Source organism: Falco biarmicus, chromosome 3, assembly GCF_023638135.1.
Source record: "Falco biarmicus isolate bFalBia1 chromosome 3, bFalBia1.pri, whole genome shotgun sequence".
Classification (NCBI taxonomy): domain Eukaryota; kingdom Metazoa; phylum Chordata; class Aves; order Falconiformes; family Falconidae; genus Falco; species Falco biarmicus.
The window spans coordinates 119,774,257-119,794,611 of record NC_079290.1 but is presented as its reverse complement, the minus strand read 5'-3'; the positions used below and the strand labels follow the sequence as shown (position 1 = coordinate 119,794,611).

Here is a 20,355-nt window from a genome sequence, read left to right as displayed (position 1 = left end):
TGCTTCAGTCACTAAACTGTTGGATTTCCTACTTGTAGTCCCTCATAGATACAACCACCCTGGGCCGTGCGAGCCGTGCAGGCTGAGCACAGGTCTGTGCACAGAGGTCACTCAGCTGAACAGAAAAGTCCACTCCCATAACTCGGGTTAAAATTACTGGATGGCTTAAAAAAATGATCTTTATGAAATAGCACATACGTGAGGACAAGCCAGAGCTGGCCTGGTGGCCTGAGTCCCTCCTTGCCAAAGGGATTCAGGCCAGCACCTCACGCTGCAGAGCCGGGAGCAGGAACCCGGTGCTTTTCCAGACCCCTTCTTAGTCCCCAAGTCCCAACCCTTTTTATTTTCCTTCTCACAGGACGAAAGCAAGGATTTTGTGCCCAGTTCCAGAAGAAAACAATACAGCTCTTCTGAGTACCTCTTACAGGTTGACACACCAGGGAAAAGGCCAGCCACCAAGACGGAGCTGCAGGACCCTGAACCCAACCCTCACACACCACTGGGTCCCCAAGTAGAGGAGCAGGTACGTGAGTTCCAGGACCATCCAGAAAACAGAGTTACAGAACAAGAAGCCAGTATCTGAACTGACCCTCCCACTAACATAACTTAGAGAAACTTGTCCAAAATGAATGTAAACATTTTAGGAGAAATCCGGTCTTAAATTACCACTGCCCAGAGGTGGAGTGTCTACTGTATTGCCTCGGTAAATTATTCAATTCATTTCCTCTAGTGGTAAAAAAAGTACTACCTTATTTTTCTGTTCTAAACTTGTTTCAGGTAGCTTTATAGCTAACAACATTCTCCAGGGAATAAGAGCACTGCATCTACTCGTCCTCTGACACAGATTAGACAATCAGGGATGGGGGAAAAAAAACATTTGGAGAGACAAAATCGGAGCCCCTGACTTACCTGCTTCAGCTGGCTGCTGTACTGCTAGGGTGCTTGTCTGCTGCTACATACCTGTTGCTCTGCGTCCTAAAAGACATATTTCTAGACACAGAAAGAAGTGAAAGATGGCCCACATTATAGTGACTATGACTTATTGCCTGAAATATGAAAAAAACATGTATTTCAGTCTCTTCACAGGAGGCTCCCTTTAGAGGAGACAGGAAGGTGGGCAGACTTTAATTCCTAGGGGCACAGCCACGCTCGTGTCTGTACAGAAGACCTTCTTTTCCTCCTGGCATTCCCTCTTTACCTCTGCAGCTGCCCAGGGCAAAGCGCATCTTTCCATTTATGGATCATCCATATCAGGAAATATCTTAAGACCTCAGCCCTGTCACCAGTGTATCTCACTGGATGTACGCAGGAGTTGCTGAGTCTCGGTGTGAGAGCGGCAGGGCTGCAGCCGAGAGCCCTGCAGAGCCCGACAGCCCTACGTCTTGGTGAAATTGCACAAAACTCAGAGCCCGGAGGGATGTGGTCCCAGCTGAGCTCTGCAGTCTGGCATTTAGAGGTAGCTAATGTTTGCAGGAGGGAGCAGTCAAATGACACTGTCTTTGTTGGTAGCTGAGGAAAGGGACACCACAGCAATGCTCTGTGTGGTCACCGGGCGGTGTTACCACAGTGACGTTCGTCTGGCCAGATGCAGACTTGCGTACCTGGGGCTGTGCCGTGCTTCCTTTGTCTGCACAGACTGGGCCAGCAGCAGATAAAAACTCGGGGGAAGTCAGCTCCTGTACATACACACAATCATTTGAATCCTCTGCCTTGCCCAGAACTCCACCGACTGTAACAGGAGCCTGAACACCTTGCCAAAGGAGACGTGCTCTGCCGTCAGGTCAGCTCCCTCTCCCCTGTTGTCTGGCGGCATGCGTCTCGCGCGCAAGATCCGCACAGCAGCTGTGGAGGCGGGTACAGGGCACACTATGGCAGGGGGCAGGGGCAGGACACCCCGCTTTGGGCTTGCTGCGCTGTAAGCGCTGACAGAGCCTCCATCTCCCAAACAGATCCTGCCACTGCCCTGCCCTGCCCCACCATCAGGCTGGGATCCTGATGGGCTTCGGGGTGGCTGCCTAAGGGCGATCACAATACTCTTTCCCAGAGAAAAACCTGCTGCCAGAGGCAGCTGTGTGTCCCGGCCAGTCTGTGATGCTGTGGGTTTGTCTCTTACAGGGTGCTTCCCGTGCCTGCCGGACGACATCTCGGAGATGAGTTGCATTCCCTTCCCCTCAATGAACACGCTGCACAGCAGAGCAAGAGGCGGGATAGTACCAAGCTTACGGGCGTCACACCTGTTTGTAACCTCTCCAGAGGCTTCAGCTAGCCTGAAACCAGTTTTCTAATGCAATTTGCAAGGTACAGGAGCTTTACCAGTGAATTCTTTTTCTTCATTGCTGAAGAGGCAGCTGCAGAGACTTTGCTCAGGGGACTCCCACTTCTCATCTCTGTACCTGCAATCTTAATATTCTCCATAGGATGATAGGTCTGTGTCCACATGGAAACCTTGACCGCGCAGCCACTCTGAACAATGGTACTCCCTGGACAAGAGAGAACTTATTGTTAATCATTTGCATTTAGACAAGATCCCAGAAGTATCCTTGTGACTACAGTCCACCAGCCCACGACAGCTGTCCCTCACGGCTCCACATGGCTTTCAGTTCTTAGGGAGAGTTTGCATTCTCCTAAGACACCACTGTTGGCTTGGGTTGTGCTCACCTACTACCTGTGTTCCCAGTGTACCCAGTACCCTCTGTCTCTAGGCAGAGGTTCCCCATTGGTTGCTTTCCATGGCAAGAGGGAAAGAGATCAGAAAATATTGTTTAAAAGCAGTTTCTTCCCTATCACTGTCAGCCTGTGCAACAATCTTTGCATGACCTACTCATCACCAGCTGAGATCTTGCATCGAGAAGTCATCCACTGAGCCAAACCCAACAGCAGTTCACGCAGCAGTGAAACTTCCTCCTCGCTTGGACTGGGGTGCCTTTTTTTGACCTGAAGCTTTATGTCCATCATGCTCTGCAGGCAACAACTCAGCTGCTTGTTCTCAGGCGTTGAGCTTTAAGGGAAAAAGAAACAAGTGCTTTTCCTTGCAGACAAGCAGAATGTCCTTATTCCTTCCAAAACCAGGGTGGAGACAGCAAGATTAGACCCTAAGCTGAGCTTTAGTATGGCTACCTAGGCAGCCTCAGTCTGTGCCCCTCTTCAGGACCACATCTGCTGTGTCTGGGACCCAGGTATGGTCAGAGACTGCTTCACCTAAGAGGTACGTTACCCTGTCAGTGCCCACAGGCCACTGAGCGCAGATGTCATCACTGGGGAGACACCACCCCTGAAGCTCGAAGAGGTGCTCGGGTGTTAGAGCAGCAGCTGCCCTGAGCAGGGTGATTGCCTCTAGCTCACACACTTAGAGCTCCGCCAGTCCTTCCTTCACATCCCACCACCCAGCTGCAGGGCTGGCCCATGGTTTCCCCATCCAACCACCACTGACCTCCCGCAGTGCTTTCTTCTGCCTGTTGGAAACAGACGCCCCTCTCTGCGGAGGGACAAGGACAATGTTGCAGAAGGGAAAAGGTCCCCTACCTGTTTTGGAGGTGCTGTGGGAACAGCTGTGATCCAGCAGCTCCCACGTCTTAGTTGCACCCCAAACTTATTCCCACATCCCACCCTCCACGAGCAGCTACCACAGCAGCGCGTGTGTGACTGCCCATACATGCACATCTACGTGCCATATCTCCTCCCTGTCCCTTGGAATTATATGCCTCAATTATGAGAGGCAAATGAATCAAAAAAACGGAGCTGGTTGGAAAATATCTATGAAAACATTTATATAAAAAGGAAAGTGCTTCAATGACATGCATTTTTTTTAAAATAAAGATTGTTTGGAGGAAGGGAAAAATTATTTTTGAAAAAAAAAAGTGTTTCCTTTTGCAATTTTTAGATGTTTTCCCAAATTTATATTTTTAACCCTTCATTTTATTCTTTTATATTTTGTAACACTTATGTGTCAAGTTGCATAACAAGACAAAAAGATAATGCTTTTAAATTAGTACTAAGTGGCAGATCTAATAATCTTGAAATTCAATTATATCAGCTGCTATCTCTTTACCATTTCATGACATGGCAGTGCTAGTAGAGAATGGGACAAACATATCACCAAGTATAATGGGAAAAACTTTTAAACTCAAAACCCAAACTAAAAGTGAAAGAAACTGAAATTCTGAAGTTAAAATTCAGATTTCTGAAATTCCTTCCTCTGCCCCACGTTTATCAGGAATTAGTGCATATTCTGCAATCTGAAACCACAGTGGATTATTATTATTCTTTTTTTTAAACGAGCCTGTGAAGTTGCTCCCCCCTGAGCACCCTGCTTTGCTCAGGGTCAGCTGTACGGCAGGATCGCCACCACCACACAAGAAAAAGATGCTGCGGAGATCAATTAACGCTTGATTGCCATCCGCTTCCCCTGCCGAGCCACATTCCACCCTCACAAAGTGCAGCCCGACCGCAAGTGCCACATCCCACGGTGCTGCCACAGGGCTGCCTTGCTTGCCAGCCTCTGCCAGCTCAGGATGCTACATTCTGACTCTCTATCTTTATGTTAAATACTTCCCTTCAAAACAAAATATGCTGCCTCAGGTCCTCTTCCATCCGTTGCATTGGAGACCCTGCTGCAAAACCCCTCTGAGGCAGCGCAGCCGTGCCGCAGCAAGCAGCCCAAACGCGTCCTGCAGCACCTGCCCGCCGAACCCGGGAGTTCGCATCTTGGCCTGTCCCTGCCTCTCCAGCCATCGCCGCCGTTCACATTCCCAAAGCTGCTGCTGCGCAGCTCCCCAGCCGTGTAACGCCCCCAGTTACAGCCACTGCGGAAACCCCACTGCCGACAACTCGCCTGGCGTTGCAGCTGGGTCGGGCACAGCAGCAGCACTTGGAGGAGCCGCCCCCCGCCCGGGGTCACTGCTGCCCAAAGCGGCAGCTTCTGCCGCCGGCCGGACTGTACACACGCACTGAAGAGGACGAGGACCGCTTTGAGCAGCGACTGTACGGCTTTTGTCTCAGTGGTGAGCCCCGTCCTGCTGCAGATTGTCCACATCCTCCAGGACCCTCGGGTGCTCACACACATCCCCCAGCCTCATCTTCTCACCTTCTTGGCACAGATTCAGCTTAGCATGGTGCTCCCAAAGCTCCTTCCGAGGGAACTGGTTTCAGTCCTAGCGCTGCGTCCCTATGAGGTGACATGCTTGGTTAACACAGACTTCCCTGTAACTCCCCCAAACTGGCTGACCCACTGGCTTTTCAGCCCCCCCAGTAACACAATCCCACGTCTGATGTGCAAGGGAACAACCACCAGCAGCAAGAACTGTTGGTTCTCCCCTTCCGTCAGCCAGGACCGAGGCTTTCCTTGGCTCTGGGCAACCGCAGGGCTTCACCCCGCTGCTCAGCGGCTCACAGCACACGGCAGGAGCCCCAGCTACTGGCTCAGCCATGCAGATCTGTCCCACACTGCTCTCCTCAGGTGCTTCTCGCAGGTGACGTCTCTCCTTTCTCCAGCTGCCTCAGTCGTTTGTTCAGTATTTTACAGCACACACCTTGAGCTGTTGCTCTAGACTCAGTCTCGCTGCTTGTAAATATAGAACACAGATGTCACTCGGTAACTGCACACTGGGTTGTTTTTACCACAACTGAGATTAAATCTGAGAAAGAAAACCCTCCTTAAAATTGAAAGGGGCCTTGCCCTCTAATCACGAGTGCAATAGGAGCTGATTGTATTAAACTTATAGCAATGACTTCAGGAAACACAATGTGTTTTACTCAAATTGCACACTTTTTTTGAACAGCTGTAAAATAGAGTATATGTGTAAATATTGCCATCACTGAAGAAGTATTTGTAATTTTAGCATATAAATGTAACAGGCTTTTCAGTGGGCTTGATGATGCTGTGAGGCTGCGCATCAAGCACTCGGGTAATTCCAAAGTTGTAAATGTATTTGCTGTACAGAGGGAGTGTGTCAGTGCTCGCTGCTCCCAAGGAAACGGAGACCCTGGGCCCTTTCGCAGAGCCAGCAGCTTTTCCCAGAACGGCTGGCACCACCCTGCGGGGCCACCAGCTTGCTGCTTCATGGAGCAGCTTCCTTTGTGTCCTGTGTCCAGAACCACCACTGCAGCACGCGGAGCAGCCCCTGCCCTGCCCGGGTAGCACGGAGGGGTGACAGCTCCTCGGTACAACCACCAGCGCAGCGCATCGTCAAACCGCAGCTCAGTGGCCACGGACGAAGGGAGCCCTGCAGCTCTGCAGATGGTACCTCCAGGACAGGAAGCACAGGGCCAGGTGGTGCACCTTGGTGCTTCAAGAGACACTTGACATGAGCGATTTCCTAGCTGCAGATCGATGCAATAGTCACATTGGTGTCATTTCTGATATAGTAGACCTCATCTATGCCACCCTTGCACATCACCGGAGTGGTCGAAGCACTGCTCCAAGGCCAGCTCTGTACGGGATGAAACATGAAGCCATTGTTTGCAGATGCCTCGGATGGTCAGTAACCTACGGACCCAAAGCATCGCCCTCCTAGGCTGCCCAGCATGCAGTGCGGGCTCCTGCCTTGGGGAAGCAGCACTCCAGGCTGCATGGAATGTATTTTTAAGAGAATAAATATTTTTTTGTATTTGCAGACATATATTTGGGCTGGGGCAGCTTAGTCAGAAGACAAATAATGCAAGAAATCTTCTCATAATCACAGAATCATCCAAGTGAAACGAATTTTCCAGGGTTATAGTATTGCCTATTTCCCTAAAACAAACTTTGTGTCCAATAGAGCTATCAGCACTGTTTCACCCTCTCAGACTCTCCCCGTCTCAGCACGCTCCGTAGAGGGAAGCCCGCGCTTTCCTCCCCAGGCTGCCCATGCAGTGGATAAAGATGGTGCTTACCTCCTTCCAGTTACACAGTGCTCTTAGTCTGCATGCCAAATGTAAACACACACTTTATCTGCATGTCTCTCCTGACTCAAACACTGTCAGCTCTACAGTATATAACCAATAAAAGCTCTTCTCTTTTTACACATTTGTGATGTGGTATTTATAGCTTCGGCTGAACCCCTGCACCATGCCCGTTACTCAGAGGTACCGATGCCCCTTGGCGATGTGCTGAGGCAGCTCAGCTGCAGCACTGTGCGTTAGTGCCGGGTTTGAGCTCCTTGTCCTTAGTTTTTTGCCTGTATCCAGGCAGATCCCATACACCCATTCTTAGGCTGCATTTAAAGCACAGGCAGCGCACGCTGACATGACAGATCAAGTAGAACACTGCCACCTCCCACTTAGAGCGGGTGACACCTCCCACTTAGAGCGGTGACACGGACTTGGCATTGCTGAGGGGGGGGAGGGGGGGGGGCGGGGCGTTCTTACAGAAGGAAACGAGCCACTGCTTTGTTAGATTTTTTTTTTACTTAGCCAATATAGACTAATGGAAACCAAGACCCGTTGGCCATCTCCTGGAAGAAGATGGAGGATACAGAGGTCAGCACAAGTGGCAAAGTCACCTTCACAGTTCCTAACCTTTTGCAATACACAGGTACAATTAGCACCTATCACGTGCAGGACGACCCCTGTGACTACAACCACGTCATCTGAGGAGATGTGCGTGGTCCCGGGCACCACACTTCAATATATTAGACAAAGCTCTTTTCCTTATATCTGCTTTATTCTATTTGGCTGCAAAACGGGATGCATTTCCAGAAACTGCTACACCAGTTATTGGTACTGACTGACATTTGGCTATGTCAAGCTGAGGACTAACTTTATTTCCCAGTGGGCCAGAAGTACTTTTCTGAGTTTTTGACACTTCGCTAAAGCAAGTGGGATGACAAGTCCCCACGGTGAAACAGCACATCACTAATACCAACAGCAAAGCACCCCACAGACACGGAGCACCCGCAGATGCTAGAAGCCTGGTCACAGAACAGAGCATCCCAATTCTCCGATCATTCTCCCATCCTCAGTCAGACCAGCCAAGAGACTAGATCAGCTCTTGGTGGCTTTTTTGAAGGCCTGTCATGCCTCTCGTCCTGGAGCACAATTTCTCTGGGTAGTAGAGCTGATAGACTTTTACCTGAACATAAGGCAGGGAGTCTTGAGTCCCAAGTTACTCTCTGTTTACTCCTAGTCACCTCCTAGACACCCCTCCTCCACGCCCTGCTGGACTTGCAATTCCTGCACCACTTCAGTGGCCGTTTTCTGACCAACCATCAGTAAGTCTGTCTTGTCCCCTGGCAAGGAAAGTGAGGATGAGTAGCGTTGCCGAGAATATCCCTTTCAATAAAGGGCTCAAGTAGCAACAACACTGGTGAAGTCAGAGATACGGGGAAGGCAGCACTAAATTAGACAGAGGTTTGGGACAGAGGGTCCCCCATGGCCCCAAAACCACTTCAAACAGGCTCAGTCCTCGACACCTCAAGCCTGTGCCCCCTCACAGACTATCGCCGCTGCCACATCGAAGTCCTCCCCTTTCTCACAGCCTGTCAGAAGGGCTGCCTACGGAGACACCCCCTCAGACTGCACCATCTAATGAGAAAGCAACCAGGAGGTAACAGACAGAGGAAGAACGATCTCCAGCTACTAAGGAGACACAAGAAAACAGCGGAAGCAATCATGCTAGGAGATGAAGAGTCTGTGGCCAAAGACAATACAGCTACAGACAAGTAGGGGCTGCAGTCATGTTTGTGTGTGTACCTTCTTCAGCAAGAAGTGTGGGCAACGTAATTGTAGAGGGATGAGCATGGAACAAGAGGAGGTGCTGGTCCTCCAGCAGAGCAGAAGGTGCAAGGACAGAAGGAAGATGGAACGGACTGCACGTGTACAGACATGGGGTCAGAGAGAATGAGAACAGAAAAACTGAAAAGTAGACAAAACTGTGAACAGAGACCATGGGTAGATGAAATAGAAATAAACTGCAGAGAGAAGAGGATAAGAAAAGTTGGAAGAAGAGAAGTCTAATGCCAAATGGGGAAAGGAAGAGAGGGAAAAAGGACCTAAATGTTTAAATAAGACTGCTCTATGCAATGAAAGGAAGGCTCTGTGCGCTGAATTAATAAAAAGGAAAATATTTGGAAAAGCAGCCAAACCAGAGTTTTCTTCAGAACCGTTAACAATGTCTGCTGCAACATCACCTCACCACCCAGCAGAAACTAAACCAACGGGTACACAAGAGTGCCTACACGCGGTGTGCAGAAGTCAAGAGATTAGGTCCTTCAGCTAACTTACTGCCTAGGCCGCTTTGTTTCTATATAAACATATACAAATAATTTTTCTAATTTTTAACTTAGAAATACCTCATTCTGATGGGGTTTTTGTTGAAAGTATTTAATAAAATGGTATGCTTAGCACGCCTTTAGCGAGATCAGCTTTCTTTCTAAAACAGGATGCATATGGTGTAGCAGCCAACTGACCGTTATGGAGGGGGGTGATTTGCTGTTACTGGTAGGACAACAGTTGCAGCAAATTCCAGAATGCCAGATAAGAACAGGATTGGTCAAAAAATATTATTCTTCAAAACAAAACAATAAAAAAGCCAGCAACAAAGAAATTTACATAAATTCTACACTAAGCTACTATTCATAGTAACCAGCTTCTAGAGGGTGTTGTGCAATTACCGAATTGTAAATACATGTATAGGTAGAAAAAAAAAACAACGAAAAAACCTCTAGCTATAAGCTTGATTTTCAAAAAGCTATTTGCAGAGTCAAAAAAATCCCTGACCAGCTTGGTATTAAAGGTTTGTGTATGCTGACACTTCAAATAGCTATAACAGATTTTGTAAAAGGATGCCAAGGCAAAGGTTAGGTCAGTTTTTGTAAGGCCATCCTAACAGAAGTATTCTACAGCAACTCAGGGCTGAGTCCTTTCAGCAGATGCTGTTACAGACGAGGTGAGTATCTTCATCCCAGGATCCACAACAGCAGCACCACGGTCTTGTCACTCCTCTTCTGGTCCCTTCTACTTTTCTCACATGCTGGTAGCTTGTTGTGGGGGGACCCCAGGCGTTGGCTGGCGAGGCAAAGTATACATGGCCCCAAGGAACTGGTCTGCGATGCGACCGGCCTCTCTCAGCCCGCTCAGTAAAGCGCCATGAACAGTTGCAGGGTAGTTGCGAATTGTGTGTTCTCCTGCGAAAAACAGGCGAGGAATAGGCTGGGGGGAACAGAGAACACCGTTAAGGTTTGTCCATGGTCTTTCAGATTCTGCAGCAAACCAGTAATTTAAGAACGTTGAAAGTCCTCTAATCACACCAGTCTCCATTAACATGAAGGTGGTGCACATAAGATAGTCTATACTAAAAATATTGTAACTCATCCCCAAAATTACCAAGAAAATCTTTATATACACCTTTAATGTCACAGAAGAGTTTCATGTTTGTAACAACTGTAATATGAGGAAATATTTTCCAGTTATTTGCCAATATCTTTGGGTTGATACAAAGATAATGCAGCTCTGCTTGAAAACCAGTGCTTTCAGAACCAGATAAACAGGGGAGATCAATGTCCCCAGCTGTACCCTGAAAGACATTTGAATGTCACAGCTACAACTCTACAGCCGAACTGGTAATCCTGTCTAAGAATGATAGTTTCTGATCTTGGGACATGAACGCTAGCATAGTAAGCAAACAAAAACTTCAGCAATTCACTTAAATTAGCAGTTTCTCTTTAAACTGAGACCTAAACCAACTACTGACAGTGTCATAACAAGTAGGAGAAAAACAGACTTTCATATGTTATACTCGGCAGAGAATTATTTTATCCATAGCTATGTTTATTAATTACTTGTATCACTAGAAAACGAACCTAAATAAAGCCAAAGTCATACGTCCTTCTCTGTGAGTGCTTTCAGAACAATTACTGCTTTCAAAACTTCATCCTCTCAAAGTGAACTGGAGATGACTTACACCTTCCTTGTGTTTGCTCCCAGTTTGGGAGAGACCTTTTCATTACCGTTCCTCTCACTCTGGCCTTCACCCTCTTGCAAATTACTGCAACTCACTTAAATATGGCAATGGACAACATAAATACGGAGTATGAAACACAATGCATTTATAGTATTATGATCCTCTGTTCAGACATTACCGAATTGACTTTATGAATAAACCCGCTCTTTTTGCTAGTACACAAATGACACCAAACCTGGGAAGGCAGAACTCATGGAAGGAAAACTGAATTATTTTACAGGTTCTAATTATTCATCAAAAGATACATGTTATCTACGCTTGCATAGGTGTGCAAATTACTTCGAGAAGCCATCCTGTTCTGAAGCTTTTCTAGAAAACTCAGACATTTCTCACCTGAGGAGCCCCCGGAATGGCTGGCCCTGGAGTAATCGGCTGAGCCATCAAGTCATAGTCATTTCCAGAAGATCCAGCTGCTACATAGGAGTATGATCCTCGGGCCCACGGGTCAGCACGCCAGCGGGACACCACAGTTTCTTTAGGCTGAGACAAGACAGAAACTTCAGTTGTTGACACAGTGCAAGTTCTACAGCTAGTACGAAATACAAAAGATGCAAACTGCAAGAATAAAAGACACAAAGTCTCTTAGGCTAATGTTAATGGTGGAACTCCAAGTTTATATTCCACGACAACACATACTAAGGTAAAAAACTTGTCTTTGGTGGCGATCCCTTAGTTCTTTCCACTATATAAAGAGAAGAACCTACTGCACACAGTTTATGCATTGGAACGCAGAATTTGTAGTCAGCTGTACATGCACGCTGCGTACTGTTCGCTCTGTTTCTTCTCCTATTATCAACATAATGACAATGCACACTTCCTGCTGCTTTACTTTCTTTCAGCCACAGCTCATCTGACTCTCTCTTCTGATTTTGCTATGATCTAGGCCTATATGAGGTCTGTAACTCATCTGGGAAAACGACTGCATAAAGGGCGCTTGTACAAACACCTGCATTTCTCCAATCCATTTGGTTTGCCAAGGTAATGATCACGATGAAAGATACTCCATGGAAGGACACAAGAGCGAGAGCATCACTAGGATTCAAACCAGTATCACTCCAAGGCATAACAGCATTCAGGAAAAAATGGGACACCTTCATATCCTTGCATATGTAACGTGGAAAAGTGATGAGCGCGAACCTTGGAACAGCCCAGACTGTCCAAATGCCTAACCAAGTTTTAACGTGAATTGCACCCTGTCAAAATGCAAAACCCGTGACAACAGGAACCTTGCCTCCTCTCCTTGGGCATGAAGATATTTCATGGAATTCTTTCTACTAGAACAGACCCTCCCACAAAGGAAGACCAAAAGGCTCTACCTAGCAAGGGTGTTACCACCCAGAAACCAGTCCAGCAGGCACCGTGCCACACGATGGCAGGGGAAGTTTCCTGGACCCCAACACCAACAGACCCAAGATGACCTCTCTGAGGCTGGCCCCAGCTGGACTGTATGTGATGTCTTCTGCTGTGGAGAGGCCACAGAGGGCTGGGGCGATGTTCCCAGGTGTAAGACACCCACTAGGGGTTGGAAACCACATTTCCCAGCGTGGTCTGATGACTTAATTGAGAAAATTCCACACCATAACTTTCAGCACATTTTTATCCAACAGCTAAGAAACTGACCGATGAGGCAGCCCTCACACATTGACTGCTTCTGGAGAAAAAAGTAACCTCACATTTCCCTCCTTGTTGGAGGGAGACCACTGTGATGGCACCACGTGTTATCACAGGTCTGTCTGACAAAATGTCGAGACATTTCGTAAATTTCCTTATTCTCCCTAGTAATCATGTGAAGCATTGCAGTCTAACAGGGAACAAAGCCAGAGAGAAATTTTAATTCACTGAGGTAGTTCTGAAGTTACGGCTAACTCAGACACAATTGTAGAGGATAATACCAAAGTATCGGTTCCCCAGTACTGAGACTGCACAAGTCCAAAAAGCACCTGTGGTGCTCACGTGCCCATACAGCCCTGGATGGGTGTGAGTCAACGATTTTTTTCATCCTGACAAGCAAATGCTGTAACTAGGATCCCCTGTGAACAGGGAGAAGGATGGCTAGAGGATAAACCATGTACTACAACAGAAGTGGTACAAACCTGGAATCTCACTCTACAGAGGACATGAAGCGTGCAGAGGTTAGCTGCACAGCAAGGTGGATAAATTGTTCATGTGTTGAACAGGGGAAAAAAGTGGTTATGAAAACCAAACCAGAAAGAGAAAATATGGCAGGAACAAGAAGCAGCACAGGAATCAGGATTGCTCGCATTCCACTGAAGTCCCAATTTTGTTTCAGCTTTTCTACTTCCCTGTTTTGGACAGACGCAAGGAGCTGCACTTGCACAGCAAGCTCCACTTCAGATCAAGTTGTTCATCCAATACAACAGAGGGTGCAGTTTATCCAGACTGATGAATGGCTGTCCAGAAGACAGCTTCCAGCAAACCTCTCCGTTATCAAGTACCTGTAGTACGTAAGCGCCTGAACTGTGAATACATTAAAACAGACTCCCTCAGACATCTCGCTTATGACAACCTTCGAAAGATCTTGAAAGACTGACCAGATATGGAGGCATTCTATAAGAGAGGCTTATCAGTTAATGCACTGAAGTATTTCAAAAGTTCAAATAAGTTCTCTAAATTTGATGTTTATCTACAGTAGAATCCATATTTCTCAAGATTCTGCTATTTGCTAGTGTGTGCCTTCTCCTCCTGAAAAGCCTGCTAGAGAGCAGCCGCAGTAACACACTTTGCTCTTGGTTCACCGTGGAGTGATTTCTGCATGCTGCGCGGTTTCTACAGCACCAGTAGCCACAAGAGTCTCAAAGCTCCTTTGAGAGTTCAGAGAAGGAGCTGTGGATTTATCAGAAAGGCAAGGCTGGGGTTTTCTCCTCTTGTGTTCTCCAGTTTGAGACATAGAATTCAACTGATTAAGCATTTCCAAAATGTAAGGCCCACGCATTATCTTAAAACCCATGCTTACAGTCAGCTGTGAGGATTTGTCTATCATATAGAAAGCAGTAAAATACCGGGGATGATAAAGCCACATTCACAAAGAGCTCTACAACTATTCTAGGATAAAGACAACAAATTGATTCTATTCCTCATGTGAAATACCAAGGAAGGAAACAGTCCAATTTCCGCCTGGCCAAATGTTCAGAGAAAACCGGTCTATTAAAGTTACTGTGTACTTTTTCTGTCACTTCACTATAATAGAAATCCCAGTGGAGGAGACCTAGTAATTTACATCCAGTGCCACTTGTAAAAACTGCTTCCACTAACTACCAGTTAGAAGAGGTTAAGTATTCAACTAAGTCACACACACTGTATGTTGAACAGCTGTAAGACTTTCCAAACTGATGTCCTAAGTACACAAGCTTTCTTTTTTTTTAAAGTAATATTTAAGTATTTTCAAAACTCCTTCACTAACCATTCCATTTACACTTATTGTGCCTAAACAACCACTGGCTAGCTGCACAGGGAAGTGATCCAGGTGAAAGGCTGCCTTTACTCCCTTCCTCCATGCTTCAGTTATTTTCCAGCCAAACCAGTTTCTTTGTGGAGTTCACTGGTCAAGAGCTTTACTGTACTTTAGGGAAGGTGCAAAACGTGCCAGGGAGTATCTAAGCACTCCCTGTCACTAGCCATAGATAGCTCTGCTGTAATCCCAGAAATGTAAAAGGTAGAAAATTAACTGAAGTACTTGACACACAAAGAGTCTTACTTTGTGTAAAATAATCTTGCAAAAAAATGAAATAGAACAAAAAAACCCAAACAAAAAACAACAAAACCCCCAAAATCTGAACACTCCTCCCCCCCAAAAAACAACCCCTCACCCCCCTGCCTCCAAACCCAAACCCACAAACAACCCTTCCTCCCAGAAAACCCTGAACAAACAAAAGGTGGTTACATGTACCAAACAGCTCCACACTGCAGTCAGGTTATGAGAATTGTAGTATGTTCTGAAATCCAGAGCAGTTACCCAAATACATTGTCTGTACTGACCTGTGGCACAGCGCTGCTACCAAATATGCCTTTGAGGATGGCGAGGCACCGTCCCACAATGACATCATCACTGATATTTTCCATGATCCCTGCTGCCTCTCCTGCTACCAAGGCCAACAGAATTGGTGCTGGGGATAGTGGTGAAGGAGAGAGAAGAAACAACTGAATTTTTGAAGTTGAACATTTTAATCAGACAAGTTGGACTTGAATAGGCATGGATCTTCAGCTGAGTCACGAGGTTAAAAAACTAAACAAACCCAACAAAAAGTAGTCCTAGATCTTCTACCATCATATTGAATTACCAAAAGTAAAATGATTTAACATATGCTATGGTACTACTTAGAATTATCAAGGGAATCGATATATTAAAAAGTAAATACACACATTAGGAAGTACAGCATGCAGAAGAGAGAAAAGGTTTTCTTTAGTGAAGGCATCACTTGCTTCACAAAGGAGTTCCCACTGGGATTTAAGTCATCTGTGCTACATGAAGGAACTCAATACCTTCCAAACAATCTAATTTAGTACAATTAACATCAGCATAGAAGTTAAATAAATAAAGTGCTCTTTTCTAGGATCTGAAACTACACAAACAAGACACTGGCAAAAGTAGACATGCACCACAGCTACCTTTGTACAGGTTCCAAAACAAGAAAAGTTCTCCTCTGCTTGCAGTAGTGCTACCAACATGACCAAACAAATTGACACTTGGATCCCAGAAGACACGATCAAAACACAACACAACCTAGAAACAAAAACCAAAAAGCATCCAGATTTAGGAAGAGCACACAGAAAAAATAAAACCCAAGACAATCAGACTCATTGCTTAGCACTGGAAAGGTCAAGAAAGGAAAATGTGATGACTATACACTCCATATACCTAACACATAAAGGTGTATAGCTCTACTGCCTTCCACAGGTTAGTATGCTCTCCTATTTACAAACGCGCTGGTTGACATGCTACAGCAGACGTACCGAGTCAACCTACTTCTGAAATTTAACTACTGAAGAACTGTGTGGGAAACAGAGGTCCTTACAGTTCTTCAGGTGATTTTCAGCATCAAAATCCAGCAAAACGGCAGTGGGAAAAAACCGCCCATTCTTCCCCTCATCCACCACACATCCCATCCGCGTTTCAGATTCTACCTATGGCAACCCCTGGTCCGCTGCCGCTCCCGCAATGACCAAGTCACCTTGTTAAGGTTGCCAAACCCCATACGCTGCACTGCAGAAGTTTTCCACTCGGGAAGAGGCGGCACGAACTGTACCGCTGGAGGCTGCTGTTTCAATACGCCCAAGGGAAGAGTGCACAGCACAGCATCACATTTGTAAATGAAAGTCTGGCTAGTAGATCGGGTGTTTACAGCTATCACTTCACAGCCTGGAAAGGGGAGAGAAAAACAACCATTTAATAGGCCAGCAGGCAAAAGCATCCTACACAATTAATCACAATAAGATATGTGTCTGTTTATCTAACCCAAAATGCATAACGGGAGGGTTTTTATGGGATCAATATTCACATCTGCTTCCAGAAGCACTGAAATCTAATTTCTGTGATCATACTCCCTCAGAGCAGTTTTCCAGAGGAGGTGATTTCATTTACCTGATGCTGTATAGCGAACCTGTCGAACTGCTGTGTTTAATTTAATATCCAACCCTTCTGCCAAGGCTACAGGCACACAGGAATACCCATTCCTCACAGTCAAGTGACTGCCTGTGAATTCGAAGTCATCATCCTAAAATGAAGATGCACAAAATCATGTATTTATAATAAAATCACACGATTCAACAGAAAATAACCAGCAACTCTACAAAGTGGCAAAATTTTTTCAAAAACTTTTTTCCAAGAGTGAGTTGAATGAATTTGAAACCCTCTCTGTTTATTAGTCAAGCAGTAAGTATAGGAACTTTCAGCAGGCAGTATTAATAGAGATCATTTTGGCACTAACAAAAAGCTGTCTGGAATTTCATCAGCAAATAATAATCATGTAAGAGCTCAGCATCTACATAAAAACAGATAGCACTTAAGTGTTTAGAAACTGTTAACACAGAGAAGCTTCCATGAGGATGAAATAAACACAGCTTAAGCTTTTAGCGTGTTGCTGAATGAATACAGTACTTAGCTACCTGGTCCCAGTGCTTCAGTGACAGCGTAGATAGGGGTGTAGCATTAGCAAATTCTAGGTTTGCAAAATGCCAGTCGAGTATTTGCCTGTCTCTTGATGACAGATAAACATCACTAGAAAAAAAAACCAAAAAGCCAAAGTAAGACAACATTTAGTTTGCCAGAGCAGGATGTAGCACATGCATTGCTTTTGAAAATTTGTTCACAACCATTTTTGTTTGAGTCCCTCCCTCTTTAGTGGAGAATCAAAAAAACTTAAAAAAGAACACAAGCAGATTCTGTTTCAGACATTCAGACCTCCTTCATGAAAGCTGAATATCAAAACCCAACAAATTCACATTTTAAAAGCAGAGTTCACGTAAAATATTCTAAGTGAAGCTAGAAACTTAACTTTAGAAATAAGTTACATAAATAATGGCTTAAATGGCATTTATAATGAAGATGACTAAAAAGCTAGTATAATACACAGAGCACAAAATAATAATATTCTGCCAAAATATGTGGGATTAGTATGCTGTCATTGACGGGGATTTCAAATCTCAAAGCCTTCCTAAGATCAGGCACTGGTTGCAGTAAGGATTTCTACTGAAAGGCATCCTAGCCAAGAACCACCTTGTTTGTCCAAGTCACCTCTAAAAATGAGGATGATTTCTAAATCCAAGGGAGCTCAAACTTCATGTTTGTACCTTCCTAACCCCTTGAACTACCATAACTGAAAGAAAGCATATCACAGCATTTTTGAAACTCAGTGAAAAACAGTAAAACTGTTTTCCTGAGTATTTATTTTTATAGTTCGTATCTTTACCTTGGTGGATTGGCTTCAAGTTCTTGTAACTTCTCTTCCAGCTTTCCTTGTGTTTCAGCCAAATCATCATACTCCTTATAAGATTAAAAACTAAGATTAAAATCAGTTTATTTAAAAAAGGACTTAAAAGACATCATGTAGCAGCACACTAGACCGAATCTCCAGAGAAATCGGTGGAAGATTAATAGTTTTAGTGGAATTTAAATCAAGTTCGTTATTTTTTCAACAGTTGATCCAGCATAATTTGCCCTTCCGCCGTTCAAATATACAGAAGTCTGTGCCACACTGCAGAAAAGATTAGTATGCTAATATTTCAGGAATTTAAACACTCAGATCTGAGGAACATGAAGGTCTGTTATAGTCCTGGTATTTTAAGCATTCCTATGGTACTGGGAGATTTTTCATATTCCACAAAATCTCACTTCTATTCTTCCTTCTCTCTTAAAAGACTACAGCTAGTATCGAACATAAGAGACATCCAAAGCAGCAGCAGTCATGCAAAAGGCAAAGACATAATCCAATTCAAGCTTCTTTCAGAGGTGGGCTGTTTTTTTTTTTTACTTATTTTAAAAAGCATTGAAAACTTACTTTAAAAATGAAAGCAACAGACATTAGCTTTCCAGGCAGAATAATTCGGAGCGTCCAAAAATAGTGACAAGAGCACAAAGCTGTTCATTGTTGACAAAAGAGAAAAGCTACTACTTAAGTATACACGAACACATTGAGCTTCCAAATAAAGGTACCTATCTTCTGTTGAAATAGCAGCTGAAAAACAATCCTTGGTTCTACCTTGGGTTAGCAAGGTGTCTCTCATTATCATAGAAAGCACAGTTTTTAAAGGTTTCATTTGTAAGGCCTATATCTACATCTAGGTACACACAGGGGTTGGGACTAACTCTTGCTTGTCAAAATAGAGCTCTGTAAATTATAACCTTTGGATAGAAAGAAGTCTTTCACTCAGGAAACCACCTTTCATATCTTAGAGAAAGAGCATCTCTCTTCAAACCTAATTTTATTTCCCGACTATTGTGAGACCCAGCAGTACTATAAAGACCAACTCTGACCTAAAATTTAGCCTTCAAAACACTAAATGCTGTCTGACACGAGCCAGCACAGACTGTTACCTAAAATTAAGCCTTCAACACATTAATACTCTCCATCATGAGCCATCAAGGACAGGTACCTAAAGGTACTTAATGCAGCCCTGTTATCAGCATTAAACCCAGAGTTACCATCAATGACACTCTCTTGAGAGTGTGGGATTGGACTGAGCCAATTTAAATCGACTAATTTTATCTGGCTGCTGAAGTCCTCAGAAACCACTGACTTAAAAAATTAAGTCCTGTATGTATGTCCTTTACCTTGCAAAGTGCAGTCAGATCTCTGTGTTTGCTTTTCACAAGGAACTCTGCCGTAATATCCCGAGGTGGCTTCACTTCTGATGCTTCCTTATATTGTTGATGAAGTTCTTTAATCTTCTCTTTTAAATTCACCATCTTTTTCAGGTGGAGTAGGAAAAGGGAGAAAGAAAAGAAAAAAAGAAGTATGAGGGAAAGCAGATTTTGTGCAAGTTACTACGTTTAAGAATTAAATCTAGGAAGGGAGATCGAGGACAAGACGGGCTTCTTCAAGTACATCAGTAGCAGAAGGATGAAACGATGGAAGATGTGGGCCCACCGCTGAGTGAGGTGGGTGCCTGGTGAAGAAGGATACAGAGAAGGCAGTTACTGAATGCCTCCTTTGCTTCAGCCTTTACTGCCAAGGCCAGCCCTCAGGAATCCCAGACCCTAGAGGCAGGAGAGGAAGTCTGGAGAAAGGAAGACTTTCTCTTGGTTGAGGAGGATGGGGCTAGAAATCACTTAAGCAAACCCGACACCCACAAATCCATGGGCCCTGATGGGATGCACCCCCCAGTGCTGAGGAAGCTGGCAGATGTTATTGCTAAGCCACTCTCCATCTCTGAAAGGTCGTGGAGGAGAGATGCTTGAGGACTGAAGGGAAGCCAGTGTCACTCCAGTCTTCAAAAATAGCAAGGAGGAAGACCCAGGAAACTACAGGCAGGTCAGCCTCACCTCCACCCCTGCAAGGTGAAGGAACAGCTCATCCTGGAGGTCATCTCTAAGCATGTGGAGGAAAAGAAGGTTATCAGGAGTAGGCAACATGGATTCACCAGGGTAAATCACGCCTGACCAAGCTAATAGCCTTCGATGATGGAATGATTGCCTGGGTAGATGAGGGGAGAGTGGTGGCCATTGTCTACCTAGACCTCAGCAAGGTTTTTGATGCTGTCTCCCCTAACATCCTCATACATGCACTCAGGAAGCGTGGGTTAGAGGAGCAGGCTGTGAGGTGGATTAAGGACTGCCTGAATGGCAGAGCTCAGAGGGTTGTGGCCAAGGGCACAGAGCCTGGCTGGAGGCCTGTAGCTCGTGGTGTTCCCCAGGGGTCAGTGCTGGGTCCAGTCCTGTTCAACTTATTCCTGAGTGCCCTGGA

General features: G+C 45.3%; 2 protein-coding genes across 4 annotated transcripts in view; one reads left to right on the top strand and one right to left on the bottom strand.

Annotated features, from left to right (window-relative positions):
* Positions 1–6,999, top strand: part of LUZP1 (leucine zipper protein 1) — a 39,274-nt gene extending 32,275 nt beyond the window's left edge. For both annotated transcript variants that reach the window (XM_056330237.1, XM_056330238.1), the window contains exons 3-4: positions 359–523; positions 2,116–6,999. In XM_056330237.1, the coding sequence (XP_056186212.1) occupies positions 359–523; positions 2,116–2,154 (204 nt within the window). In that variant the 3' untranslated portion in view covers positions 2,155–6,999. The remainder of the gene's footprint in view (positions 1–358; positions 524–2,115) is intronic.
* A 719-nt stretch (positions 7,000–7,718) lies between these two features.
* KDM1A (lysine demethylase 1A) overlaps positions 7,719–20,355 on the bottom strand; it is a 37,636-nt gene continuing 24,999 nt past the window's right edge. For both annotated transcript variants that reach the window (XM_056330239.1, XM_056330240.1), the window contains 9 exons: positions 19,224–19,358; positions 17,863–17,936; positions 17,060–17,171; positions 16,536–16,668; positions 16,126–16,313; positions 15,563–15,677; positions 14,933–15,060; positions 11,270–11,416; positions 7,719–10,125 (listed from right to left, as the gene is read on the bottom strand). In XM_056330239.1, coding sequence (XP_056186214.1) covers positions 9,940–10,125; positions 11,270–11,416; positions 14,933–15,060; positions 15,563–15,677; positions 16,126–16,313; positions 16,536–16,668; positions 17,060–17,171; positions 17,863–17,936; positions 19,224–19,358 — 1,218 coding nt within the window. In that variant the 3' untranslated portion in view covers positions 7,719–9,939. The remainder of the gene's footprint in view (positions 10,126–11,269; positions 11,417–14,932; positions 15,061–15,562; positions 15,678–16,125; positions 16,314–16,535; positions 16,669–17,059; positions 17,172–17,862; positions 17,937–19,223; positions 19,359–20,355) is intronic.